General features: G+C 40.6%; 1 protein-coding gene across 2 annotated transcripts in view; it reads right to left on the bottom strand.

The window, feature by feature from the left end:
- Nucleotides 1–271: 271 nt before the first annotated feature.
- Nucleotides 272–14,575, bottom strand: part of srcin1a (SRC kinase signaling inhibitor 1a) — a 115,486-nt gene continuing 101,182 nt past the window's right edge. Inside the window, exons 20-21 of one of the 2 annotated variants that reach the window (XM_013909088.1) lie at nucleotides 10,980–11,117; nucleotides 272–4,699 (exon numbers count right to left, since the gene is read on the bottom strand). In XM_013909088.1, coding sequence (XP_013764542.1) covers nucleotides 4,181–4,699; nucleotides 10,980–11,117 — 657 coding nt within the window. In that variant the 3' untranslated portion in view covers nucleotides 272–4,180. Of the gene's footprint in view, nucleotides 5,067–10,979; nucleotides 11,118–14,575 lie in introns of both variants that reach the window. The other variant, XM_013909089.1, reaches the window with a different exon arrangement.

Genomic DNA, 14,575 nt, shown 5'->3' with positions numbered 1-14,575 from the left:
ATTGTTTTGTATATACCTTTGTACCCATCGTCATAGTTTATTATTTAAACATCTTCTTTTGGACATAACAATTTGTTGAACTCGCTAGGAATGACTTGGCCTATTTACAAGTCAATTTTGTTTTTCTACTTTTGATGCCAAGAGTTTGGAACATCCACACATTCATGTAAAAATCTCATATACATACTATAGAATGTAGATTCATTATATTTAAAAAAAAAAAGATACAATGGCAAAAGAAAAGATAAAAGGTTAAATTCATAAAACTCCACATAATTTCCTTATTAATCCAACTTTCTGGTTTTTTTACATTTATGGTTTAGCATAACTGCTATGTAAAGCCACTCAGAGGAACAGGTGGAGCAATATAAGCAACAAAAATGAGCTTCCACCTGCCTGAATCTGTCTGCGCTGAGGATCCACATTCCTGCCATCCCTGTTCACAGCCAAGCATGACACAGAGATAAATTAAAGCCAAGTAATATTCCTTTTTTTTCCAAAGCAGCAAGGCCTTGTATGACGCTTTCAGGCCCACAAACTCACAGTTACTACATCTGTTTCCGACCATCTCCAGTATCATTAATACCAGGTCAATCATCACGACACAGAATGGGGAGAAACGAAAAAACAAAATTAAAAATAAAACAGAAACTGATCGCAGTTACAGAAAAAAGTACCCTTCCCAAAATAAAACAACAGTAGCAAAATAAGCCCAACACACAGGCACCGGTCCAGCCTCTTATATCTTAAAGTGACCTTTCACATAAAGAGGCAAAGGTGTACACGAGCTGGACGAGTATTTTCAGGGAAAAGCTTTTTTTTGTGTGTGTATGTGTGTGTTTTCTTTACAAATTAAAATTACATAAAATCTAACTTGGTGTTCGTAAAGAAAAATTTAGAATTTAAAAATGAACTAACTTCAGAGTATATTACAGAGGCTAACTCTTATCTATACAGAGATTTTAAACAAATATAAAAATGTTCTGCATATGAATAAATAATCTCAGTGTGAAATGCAATATCTCTCAATGAATTAAAAAAAGAAAAATCTGTACAAAATGATCACTAATATATAAAACAGAAGATATGATGACATTTTACAGTATATAATTTAATCTAGGCCTATATATATATATTTATATATATATATATATCACATTTTCTTCACAATTATATTATCATACACAAACATCTCACTTAGATATATTTATATATGTATATTTCTTGTATGTTTCATTTCAAGTTTGAGTTTTTCTGATTGCCAGAGGCATCCACTGTGAGTTTTTTTTTCGACATGCCCTCTAAACCTCCAGCCATGTTGAAATCACAGCCCGCTAACACTTGTCTTGAAAAAAAAAAAAAAAAGTCCAGAGAGCACTGTCACGCAATTCTGGGAGGGTTTCATTTCAGACTTTACTTAGGGGAAAGCAGCCAAGCGTGCATGCTTCCTCCCCATTGCTCACCAGACGCAAATGCAGCAAATTTAACTTGGAGAGTTATGGATTTGAGTGTGGAACACCATGAGTAAGTGAATTTCTTTCATTTGACTTCACTCAATATGAAACCCGGGGCTTGAACCTGCCTGGCAGAGCTACAGAGCACCCAGGGGTGAGACTTAATTCGCTGTGCTGCGAGCTTGCACACTGTTAGAGCTGGGGATTGTTTAGTCAAATGCCACTGCTGCAACCTGACACACTGCATTTCAAGTGCCGTTTTCTTTTATCTGCGAAAAATGGGAACAAACCAGTTCTCGCAGCTTCTTCTTTGGGTAAAAGGGTTATTCTGTCATTGCTGCTGATCTACTACTGTAATACAAGATCATTTGGGGGGTTCTGGCAGGAGCAACGTCTTAGAGGCACTGGGAAAAACATGGTACAGGTCCTTGTAGATAAGCAGGCAGGAGTATGTCAAAGGCAAAGAGCACTGCCTTGGTAAAATTGCAAGAGCGCTAATTATATATTGCACACATTGTTCATAATTGAAGCTTGTCAAACTTTGTTCTTGGATAACATCAGCTGAGCACTTTTGACTTTCAGAGATCCTTCACACCAAAGAATGCAAAGTGAAGAGGGCAGGGAAAGAAGTGCCCTCTGGCTGTCAGACCCTTCCTCTCATGTCTTTGGGTCTTTTATTTCACAAGCGCTCTCAATGGATACAGGACGAGTTAAAGCCGGCCTTATTAAAGTATCCTTCAAACACATGTCCCCAAACTAATCCCCTCTCCTAAAGCTGCCTACTCTTTGACATGAGCCCCTTTTCACATGTTTTAAACCTCAATGCCACAAAGCATCGATTTCACACAGTCATGCTGGAGAACCACTGAGAAGAATCACTTTGTCGGTTACGGTCCATTCAGCTACTTCACCTCCCCAGCAGGCTGCCTCGAGGCAAACACGCAGGACAGGCAGCTTCCAAAGAGGTTCCTCGTGCAGGGTTCACACTGACACACCTTTGATGTGCTTGAAAATAATCCCAACTTGAGTTTCTATCATTGAGAAACACTGAAGGCCTTCATTCATAAAAGTTTCATGACTCAAAATGCAGGTAATATAACCAAAGCGATACTTGGAATCGAATGTGTAGCATATCAAATGTATATGCGAATGCTTCATCCTTTGTGCTTGTCATAATTAAAAAGAATTACAAAGTTAATTCTCGTTAATTGGGGATTTTGTGTTTGAGAGTCAACTGTGCTTGCTTTAGATTTCAATACTTTCCTCTCGTGTCGCTCTTGGTTTGTAAGACTCACTTTTAGGCTTTTTGTGTCATCTGCTCGTTTACAGAATGTGTTATATTTTACAATAAGGCCTAAAGTTTGATGTGATTAATTTTGAACTCAAGTATCCCAAAAGAAAGAATCTATCAGTGTAGATCTGGTGAGATCAGATTAATATAGCATAATTTACCAGAGTGCTCTTTATAAGTGGTGAAACAGATGTGACCTACGATGATTATTCACATGAGGTTGGCTGAAAGAAAAAAATAAGTGAGTCTGTGCTGTACAGGTTGCTTTTTCAAGTGTGTGTGTGAGAGAGAGACTGTGTGTTTGTGTGTTGTTCATCAGTGTGTGTGCTTAAGTCTTTGGGATGGGTTGTGATGTCAGGCTCTGTAATGCCAGAGCAACCTAGAAGATGCTACTGTGGAAACATCCTGATTGTCATAATTAACTAGTTAATACACACATATGAAAACCAACATTTGAATACAATTCATCGTTTGCACTTTTCCCTTCTGTTTGCGTAACCGTGCCTCTTTGTCGTTTCTTTAAAAAGACTTGTGCTATTTCAGGACTGCTGCCTTCTTTGCATTCTTGTGAATGCGCTGCAGTTTCCAGTTTTCCAATTAGACATCTACTTTAAATGTCCCTAATTGCTGATGCAAGTATTTCGTTTGTAGGGTTGTAAATATAGATTAAAATGCAAAATTAAATTAAAGCCGACTCCGAGACAGGAGGGGGAGAACAATTGTGTAAGCTCAGTTTGTACAAACAGAGGGGAAAACATAGCACCAGTTTAGAGTTTAAAACAGGCGATTTAAAAAAAGCCACAAATGCCCTTTTAACACTAAACAGCTTGAAACCTCGTTCATCACCATGGCCACCTTCTGATTTTTTTAATTTTTTTTTGTTTTCCGAGTGGAATCACATTCTGTCAGGTGATGCAGGTAAGTCAAAACATTACTATCCTGAACACACACAACTACTGAACTCACTTGGTGATTATTGCAGCTCTTTTTTCTATATGATCAAAGTCACCGTCTAGATATTTCAACTATGCCACTAACAACCCACTGAGAGTATGTATGTGAGAATGGTGCTGTCAGCAAATACAGCCAGACCACATCAGCTTGTAGCAGGCAGCTGGTAGGAGGGGAGGCCTGTTTGTGCACTCTCTATCTGGGAAGGTGACAGAATGACTTTGTGGGAGAACTGCAGTAGATCTAAGGTACTGGATCAGAGTAGGACACTTGTCCGTGAAGAAAACTGTGACTCCATTTACACTGTGGTAGACTGTGCAATAAAAGGAAGCAGAAAAAACAAGAAAAGAAAAATTAAAAAATCTTATAAGAACTGGAATATAAAGAATATTGTTCCATAATGCAGCTAGTTCATCTTTATGGTTCATGATGTGATGGTTGTGGTTGAGAACTGTATCCAAAGTCCTTATCCTCCTCCTATTCATCACTTGTTGCCAGGGTAAAGGTCCTTTTTCACAGGCTTGTTGCCACCATCCTTGGACCTGTTGAGGCTGGAGCTGTCGAGGCTACGCCTGCTGGGCTTGAGAACTCCAGAGGAGAAGGCAAAGGAACCAAAGGTGGGAGAGGAGGGAGATAGGGATGGAGTTGGGGTGCTTGGCGAGGATGAAGAGGAGGAGGTAGCAGTTGGAGTAGGGGAGGAGGATTGGCTGCTGGGCAGGGGCAGGGAGGAGGCTCGCTGCTCACGTAGGAGGCGGTGATGACGAAGGGCGGAGGAAAGCAGCAAGGCCTCAGCGCTCAGGCCGGAAGCAGATAGGCTTGCCAAGAGGGCCTTTGCTTGGCTTGAGGAGGCTGTAAGTGCAGGTATCGCCCCCTCCTGGGGGTACTTCCTCAGACCAGGAACAAATGCTGCCGCAGGAGAGGCCACTCGGCCTGAAAAAATGCCCGTTTTGATACCAGAGAGGTATGGCTCAATGCTGCCACTGGTGCTGTAGGTCCCTTTCGCCTTCAGGTAGAATAGGGACACAGAAGACAGGAGGGAGCAGAGGAGGAATGTAAAGAGATGAGGTTTTCAGGGGTCGAAGGGAAAAATCATGAAAAATGAAAGTCTTAAAATTGGTTGTGGTTGGGTACTGTGCCCTGCAGCACCTTCCCTTACTATTACACTCAAACATTTCTGCGCAAGCATGCTTGCACACGCACACACACGCGCTTACACAGACTGGGTGTCAGACCATATATCAGAGTAAACATTGGGGATATGAAAGTAGTTGATAAGGTACAGGGAGCAGATGGTTGTGTGTATCTCTGGAGTCAGGTGAACAGGAGAAGAAGGAAACTGAAGATGCTGGACACGGACAGGTTGCTCACTGCTGCAGGTTTTATAGGTAGGGTAGATGGGCAGGCCAGGAGGTGCAGGGCAGCACAGGTTCACACGGGGTGACGGGGTAGGTGAGGTTGCACCGCAGGAACAAGTGTCAGAAGAAACATGTAGTGAAGGGGAGGGGAGTGAAAACAGAACAGGAAACAAACACAGGAAATTGTTATTCAGGTTGATATCAGATTGTGTGATGCAAGCCACAACACAGGCTGCCATCTACACGTGATAAACAAAATCACTGATACCACTGAGAAGGTGCAACAGTGAAAGTGGGCAAATGACACTGTTGACCACCTTTATTTTGACACTTGTTTTATTAATGTTGACTCATTAAAAATGTACACATTCACTTTCAGTCCTTTTGTGTAATGCAGAAATGAGACACTAGATGGCACTGTTTCAACAGTAGATTGAGACTTGTGAGCAATACGTTTACAACATGTATTTGTCCGTCTTTCTTAAGCAGACTACATCTGAGAGAACAGTTTCTGTGTTTCATGTGCAAATCCATTTTAAAAAGTAAATACTCATTTTTTTTAATATATGGCAAAAAATTTATTTTTGTACTTTTCAGATGAAGCAACAGGAGAAAAGTTGATTTCTGTGGCTATAAAAGTTTTATTCTGTTTGTTTTGGTGTTTAGGGGAATTAGTTCTGCTTGAAAAGACAGCAGGTGTGCTAGTCTAGACTGCACTGCTGGGAGGCTTTCATCTGCTCTGTTGCAGCTCCAGATCCTGGGCTGCCAACCGTTCCCAGAGAGCCGGGCTGTTCCTTCTGCTCAAGGAACTCTTCTCAAGCCTGGTGGACGCATTTTTTCCTGATCTGCGAGTACAGGAGAGCACCCCTTCATCTCACGCACTCAGACCTGCCTGCCAAATGATAACCTCCATGGATAGTCCCCTACTAACCCCAACTCATGCCCAACACCTTTAACTAGCCTGCTTTACTGCCAGAAGTAATAAGTGCCCAAATGGGAAATGGAAATAGGGTTTTGCAGCGTGAAAGTGATTCACATTGTCATGCCTTCCTTGATCTGTGCCAAAGCAAACGGAGAGAAATTGTGGCTTTGAACTGTCTGTTCTTATCCAACACATTGATTTGAAGGATCCTCATGCCTGAAATGGTCTAAGTATGTCTCAGTATAGCTTTATTGAGCAAGCAGCCCGAGTACAGCGGCACGAGGCGCTATCAGAAAAGCTCTGTTAATTTTAACACCTGCAAATACACATAGATAACGCTAGAATTAAATCTAAAAAAGAAACTAATTCTCCAGGGGGAATAAAGCTACATTTTATACTATGGTAAGGTGTAGCAAGTCCATTACGAAAATCTGACTGGCCAACTTTATCCCTACCCCATAATTCTAATTTATGGTGATTGAAATGCCGCAATGTTCAATCAGTATTTTTTCTTGAAACGGCAGGACCCGCGTTTAACGAAAAAGTGGTCTCGTTTTATCTTAAAAATAATAAACTATCCTTCCAGCTGGCTTTTAGTCATGATGAGTGAATGAACACCAGCTGCCTTTCATGCAATCTGGAGGAAAGTGTCATTGTGTGGTAAAGATATTTAAATGTATTCAGATATTTAGGTCTATTCGTGTAGTAGCTGGAGCAGGGGACAGCAGACCATCAGGAGACTCTGAAGTGCTGTCCTCGTTCCTTGGGTTTGGACCCTATTTAAAATGCCCCAGAAATGTCATTACGGTTTGGCAAGAAGAGACAAAAGAGAACAATCTAAAAACACCAAGGGGAAATGGAAGGAGGGGTAAAAGTTTGGGACCATTTAGGGAGCTACGAACAGCAGATGTTTAAGAGAATAGCCCATTTTACCTTGAGTTCGGTGCCAAGGAGAGAGATCACCCAAGCTGGGCACATCTGATTGTTAAAACAACAATATTTTTTAAAAATTAGCAGTGAGTTTGGTGGTGAAATGTTGATGGGAAGCACTGTGATTAACTGTAGTCATTGCCACATTTTACACAGTTCAAAAATATCAGCTAAACTTTAAGGTTTCATAAAATTAAAGAATACATCATATTTTTGTTTTTGCTTAGCAGCTGCAAGTCGAATTTCTCTTCAGAAAGATGACACGCCAGATGTCACTGAGGGGTTTAAAAAAAGATACCAGGTATAGTAAAATGTGGATTAGGCAAAAGTTCTTAATTAGCTCTTAAAGTCAGTATGCAAATCAGCCAGCCGCCTTGATAATTTGATGAGATGAGCAGCAGATAATCAGCATGTTTTTTCCTGCCTAGTCTTTGCTCAGCTGTTTCATTATACTGAATTTAAAATGATTTAGTAGATAGATTTTGCCCCATCCATCTTTAAACTAAATTATCAGGTTCTGCACCATTTTCATTTGACATAAAAAGATTTCAAAAATATGTATAGAGTTAATGATGCAAGGACATTCAGACAGACAGATAAGTATCACTAGTATAGCCTTAATGCAATTATTCACCAATTTGAACTCTTCTTTTATATTTTTGTTTGTGTTATATCAGACCTTTTACAGTAAACACGGTCTGACAGCAAGTAGAGCAAAAACTGTGTTGCACTGATATCCATCCATCTATTTTCTTCTGTATACATAGAACCTAAGAAACCAAGGGGAGAACATGCAATCGCTACACAGAACGGGCAGTGGAACCCTAGAACCTTCTTGCTGTGAGGCAACAATGCTAACCACTGCACCACCATGCTGCCTTGTTTACTGATTACATTATTACAATGACAAAAATACAAAAACCCCCAAAACACTTTCAAGTAGCTGTTTTTTAAGCAATGAAATTTGGTTGAGAGTTATTTTGTTATGGTTGTAAACTACGCGAGGTACACTACACTGTACATGCAAAAAATCCATATGCAATTTATCCACATTGCAGCATGAACTGGTAATGGTAACCTCACTTATAGGGATTGTCACAGTGCATAACAAGAGCAAGGGGTCACAACAAAGATAAAAAGTCCATTTTTGTGCTAAATTTCCCCCTGGCAGCTTCCTCCCACGGTCTAAAACAAGCAGGTTAATAAGTGTTTCTAAATTGGCCAAAGGTGTAAATATTAATGGCTGTCTGTCGCTCTGTGTTAGCTTTCAAGTAGACTGGTGACATGTTCAGGGACTACATCACCTCTCTCCCGATGACAGTTGAGAGAGGCTCCAACACCCCTGCAACCCTGAACTGCATGAAGAAAATAGACGGAAGAATAGATGGAAATTTTGGCTCTGCTAGGTAGATGAAGAAGAATGCTCGACAATGTTTATGAAGGAAACCGAGCAGATAGGGAGGTAAGAGTGCAGATGTATGCACAACTTTCACGATAGAGCTACTTTGTGACCAGTAGTAGAGGTCCAGATTACAAGTAGCCAGTGTTTATTTCCTCAATGATTGTTAACTGTGCATCAAAACTGTTGTCAAACTGCCAGTTTGTACATTTACGCAAGCCCGTTTGTAAATGTTCATCCATGAGGATCGCCACCATTAATGAATATTAGGATATTTAGGACAAGTATCTGACCAACTAACCTCTTTAGCCTTAAAGCAGCTAACAAACTATGGCAGCATTTTTAAAAATGGAGGCCTACCAACATTTTAACATCAATTTAATAAAGTGGCTAATTATTATATCAAGTGCACTTTTGCGTTGAATAATTGTTTTTCACTTGTCTTTATACAACACCTGGAAATGTACAAAGGGACTAGTAGTCCCTCATCGTTAAAAATAATACAAAATAGAGTTATTGGCTGTTATAGCGCCTACCACAGCTGACTCTTTATTCTTCTACACTAAACCAGCTGGTTATTTGTTCCTCTTTGTTATTCATCACACAGTTGTGGTATGCTGCTACCCTTAACTGCTTGGCACCGACTTCCCACGCCGACAATTAGCTTTGAGTGTCCACCGTCCCTCGGAGGATAGCGCTTTCACTCGTACAGCATCTTTTCACAATGACTGTTTTGAAGTTTGTGGACAAAGAGACTGTGCTGCCTGTGAGTGTCATATTGAAATAATGGGATTAATTTTGCTTTCATTACACAAGTGTAGGCATCCACTCAGCTTCCAAATCTCGGGGAATGAGCGAGACTGACAGAGGAAGAGTGAAACGGAGAAAGGGCCAGCATGCATAAATTGCAGAGTAGAGAAAGCGGAAAGGGGAAGAAAAAGACATAAAGAAGAGGAAACCTGAAAGACTTTATGGTGGAAAGAGAACTGCCCTCTTCATAATGAATAATCGGTGATTGCCAGTGACTCAAGGGGTGATTATTACATGGCTCTGTAGAGATTCTTCTCAATCTTCTCTCAGTATGAGGCAACCAAAGCCCTCCATGTCTCAAGTCTCTGGCTGTCTGCCTAACGCATTCATTTTTCAATCTTTAAGACTGAATTTGTGTCTGAATGCTCTGTCAAATTCTGTGGGTTATGAAGGTTTAGGTGCACTTCACTGCTTCGGTTATTTTTCAAATTACATTGACATTAAGCCTTTTTCCCCTCCTGTGCACCGGCATGCTGTAAAAATCTTCTCTTGGCTTTACTTGACCGACATGCTCCAACAGTTCAATTTCCTTGCCTCTAGAGGCCATCTAGCATCCTTATGTCCAGTCTTTTGCTGTACTTTAAACCTCTAAAATGCCAGCATATTAGAGACTGAAAAAAGAATGAAAAGCCAGCTGTCAGGCATATGCATAACAACAAATACTTAGAGAGAGAGTTTATGAAGTTTTATAAATTAAACTCAAGCGCTTTTAAGAGTTTCTTCATACCCAATTTTCTGTCAGAGTTCAGAAAAAAACAGAAGTGAAGACCTGTTAAAGATGCAAGCACGTCCATAATGCTAATACATAACAACACTTTAATAGGTTTAAATTATATAATTAGAAGCCACTTAAGACTTTCAGACATGAAACACTGCTTAGGTAATTAAAGTGCTAATCCTTCATCACTCTAACCTGTGTGACATGCATCTCTCTGTGGGACAGTGCCTGCAGAAAATCCTTTGATCCAATTGAGCATTCCTGTGATGATGAGCCTGTCACAATAATGTGACATTAAAAGGTTTATGGCAAAACTGGCTTTGAATTCAATTCATCGCTTCTGCTGTCTGCTAAGTTTGCATCTTGAATGTTACACAGACTGTAATACACAGAGGGCGAGGAATGTATCACGCTGAAAAGTGACAGTGGTTCTGCGGGGCACAGAAAGGATCCAGTGGCAGTGAAGAGTGGTAGTTAAGGCCCATTTAATCTTGATCTGGTGCAGAGTGGATTACGTGAATGGATGCACACACACTTGCTTTCGAGAAAATAACTCTGAACGAAGGCTTGCTGAAGTTGTTGGGGAGGTGGCGTAAACATTAACGCAAAATATGTCTCTATTTGAGGAAGAAAGCAATTATATTTGCTTAAATACAGAACAAAATCAATACTATCCTTTCTATCTTGATTTTTGGTAGGCCCAGATTTTTGCACTCCAAAAAATATTTATGCCCAAAATGCTGATATGACTACATAAGTATAATGTAAAAGAGGAAATTTAACAGAATCTGGTCAAATTAAATGTACTTTATTGGTATACATTCAGTATATATGGCATTTTCCCCTAATAATTACATACTTCAATAAATAAACCTTTGATTTTATATATTTCAGTTGCATTTTACTAGGAATGATAGTTTCATATTTCTCTTTGAACCTCTGACAGTTTCAACTGCAGTGACTCTGTGGGCATAAAGGCAGTACGATTCAATAATGATCATTATTGTAATTTTCATGTTTTTTATATCTCAATTTTGTTATATGCCTTCATTAAGTGCTTAAGATGGTTATACCTAAAAGCTAACTTGTCCACACTGCCAGATCAAGTGCGTTTTGGCCTCAACAGCGCAAAACAAAGGCAAATTGTACCTGTTGCTGGCCCTGGACCTTCATGAAGTCCTCTCTTTTGCCACTTTTAGTCTTTTCTGTGCTGTTTTGTTGCAGGTGCTTCAGTTTGGAGGCAGCCGAGGAGTGGAGAAACTTCCCGCTACCTGAAATAGTTCCTCCCTAAGAATAGAATAAACAAGAGAAGAACAGAGGAGAACCATTAATAACACTTTGTCACACAGCAGATGTCTGTAGATTTCACTTCCCCTCTACAGTGTATGCGATTTAAGCCTCAGACACACATCTACTTACTACAGAGTTTGAGGCCAGCCTTTATCAAGTCTTTCTCTTGAGACTAATAAGGTTTTTAAGACCTCAGCTTATAGTTGGTATAAAATGGAACTATCCACTTCACAGAGTTTCACTATCTATCAGCAGAAGATGACAAAGACCAGAATATAGAAATGCGGCATCAAAACTGACGTTGCGTAGCTTAGCCTCACCACAGGATCCACGAGGCAGCGTGCTTAATGATCTTTCCTGCTGAGTTACTCTATTGACTCTCTCTAATACACAGGAAAACAAATACACATCCAGTCAAATTTCCATCCAACTGTGCCTCATCTGCACACAGAGACATTAGCTAAAAGGAAAACTAACAAAAGATTAACCCTAATATCAAATAGTCAGTTACCCCTACTACATTAAATCAGAGAAGAAAGACTTGTAACCACCTTCCTTCTGCGCCAAATCCTTTTTTAACGAGAAGCAGAATTTTAAAATTAGATCATAAAATTTGCAAGTAAACTTGCTGTTTGATGTGCTAATTAAAAACTAAACTCTAATGGGTTCTGAAAGTAGATTTCTTGTCAGTGTGAATTTGGTAAGTGTGCCAGCAAATGTTGGACAAGAGTTGGAAGAAGGGTCATGTTGAAATGATGAACGTGGTTGAAGTTGGAGTGATGAAATAATGTGTGAAGACTCTGTAATCCGCAGCCGTGCCCATGGGAGTGCTTTCTGGCTCTACATCAGAGGGCTAAAACTCACCATGACAGGGTGACTGTCAAGTATTGCAGCCCTGCCCTGAGTGGTAGGCTACAATCAGAGTAACAGGGAGTGCTACGCAAGCTGTCAAGACCTCTCAGACGAGTGGCAGCTGACACAGGAATGCTTTTGATAATTACTAATCTTTTGTTGTGTAGCGGTCAGCTGGAGGTGAGCTAAAGCCAGGCCACTGACAACATCTGGTAATAGAGTTCAGCACATAGTCAGTACATATTAATGTGAAGTATATTAGACGTGATACTAGCCTTTGGTAAGAAATCTTTTGTTTTTTAAACTTATTAGATCGAATTTTCTCTTTGTAGTTTTACCTCGTTATTTGAAAGCAGCTAAACAGTTTAAATGTCTGTTTATGTCCTTATGATTAAACATTTTGGGTCAGCTGTTTACAAGCGTTGTAAATTTATGTGGATGGATGAATACGCACTTAGTCAAAACAATGTCGCAAAAGTGCTACATCTGCATTTGTCAGTGGCTCTTTTATCTGTGACGCATGTCTGAATAGCTCCCCGAGAAAGGATTTCTCACATCTGTTTAGGGCAGAAGTTGCTGTAAATGTGTTACTCTTCATTCCTTGCATTGAAATGATTTGAAAGGGCAGCAATTAAATTGAGCTCATTAAAAAGGTTATGAGCCTCGTCCTGTTTATTGTGCTTGAGGTGTTCATATGGGGAACTTCTACTGTGTTTGGTCTTTTAAAGTGAACATTCACAGAATAGAAATATTAGGCTCCATGTAAGCATAGCCACTCTGCCATTCTGACTTGTCACAGCAGGGCATTTAAGTAGGCCAACATGAACAATACCAGGACCTGGCCTATGTACAGATTCTTAAACTCATTAATAATGTGTCTGTTTAGCTTGCAATGACACGTCAAAACAGCTGCTGCAAAAAGAACATAATTTACAACAAAATGATGCTGGATGATGGAAGATACAGCTTAATGTAAATATGTCCTCGCGCTACCTTTTAATAAAGTACAACCGCTGTTGTACTGCTTTGTGCTTAAGACGATTAGTGAGGAAAAGAAAGTTGGATTTCAGGGCAGAACTAAGATAAGAAATTAAATTAATTAGATCGTACTAACCAGTAAAGAGCAGAAAAGGAGAAGAGGAAAATGCATTTATTTTTTATTGCCTCTTGGTGTAACAAAAGGCAAAATTAGCTAGACTCAGACAGATAGGAGATACCGGGACAGATCAATAAAAAACAATTAACAACTCTGAGCTCAGCAGGAGAGCAGCCCCAGCACTAATCACAGAACAGACAAGTAGGTAGGAAGTCTGCTGTCTGTCCCCTCTGCACGGTTTCGATTTCAAATACAGTCGCATGCCGATTTAATCAGGGAGCAGACATCAGAAGCTGGAAAGTGAATTTCCAACTGCCATCCACAGAGAAGAAGTGAAGAAAAAAAGAGTTTGCTGCTTCAGAGCAGGAATGGACACAGGAGGTGTAAGCAAAAACCTGGATTGATGATGGACTCGAGGCGGATGGCTTGGGTGGGAGTGGCGGCTTCTTCACCTCAGTTGGACTACCAGTCGTCGGTACAGGGCTACTGTTGATGATTGTCTGACTGTAGAGCTGCTCTCTAGTAGCATGACCACTGATCTCTATCAATGTGTTTTCCAGCTCTCGAATAGTCTCCTCCAAGCTGTCCAGCCTCTTGTAGGTGGTGCGTCGGACATCTTCTGTCATTCTCCTCTGAGTGTCCGCAGACCTAGTTGACCCATTAGAGTTAAGAGTACTGCTTACTGAGCTCAGCTCAGGCATTAACCTAATTTCAGGTTTGTGGTGAAATGTCAGCATGCTAGCCCCTGTCTCTATGCCGCTTCTGAGAGCCTCAGCTAGAGACATCTGCTGGTCTGGGGCATGGGAGAATTTTAATTCGAATGATGCCACAAGGGAATACAGTAGTTCGTAGGCCTCTTTGACAGTTTTTTGTACCCTGAAGAGCACTAGCAGAGGCCGGTGACTCAGCTGAGTTTCAGACAGTTCCTTAGTCTGCGGTGAGATGATTAGAGTGTGAAGAACATCTCCTTTAGTCTCACTGAGCTCTTGGGCTTCAAGAGGAGACACCACTCTCATGTCCAGATCTGTCACCAGCAGGGCAACTTCCTGTTTGAATTCACTATCCGAACACTGTTCTCGCTGTGGAGGACTTTCAAATCCCCCTGAATGCTTTCCCCTTGAAATTATAGTCTTGCCGACTGAATGATGACCAGTCCAATCTTGTGATTGAGTCCCCTCCACAAGGTCATTCCCTAAATCTCTGACAGGATCCTCTGAGTTTGTGAGCGAAGCAGGACAGCAATCTGTCAACACGATGTGGGGGACAGGAGACATGTGCCCTGCCTATAAATGAAGAAAGCACTTGAGTTTTCAATTTAAACACACTCCAAGCACAAACTTCAAGTGAGATTACAAACCATGGCATTAAAAACACCCAAGCACATCAGAGAGCATGAAAGAAATATTATCACATTGTATCTAATACCTTTGTAGTAGGGGTGCAACGATACTCGTATCGATATTGAACCGTTCGATACAGTGCTTTCGGTTCGGTACGCATATGTATC

This window comes from Pundamilia nyererei, unplaced genomic scaffold (assembly GCF_000239375.1).
Source record: "Pundamilia nyererei isolate P.nyererei 1_Seehausen unplaced genomic scaffold, PunNye1.0 scaffold00018, whole genome shotgun sequence".
NCBI classification, from domain to species: Eukaryota; Metazoa; Chordata; class Actinopteri; order Cichliformes; family Cichlidae; genus Pundamilia; species Pundamilia nyererei.
Note: the sequence above shows the minus strand (reverse complement) of the source record. Positions and strands in the feature narration are given on the sequence as shown.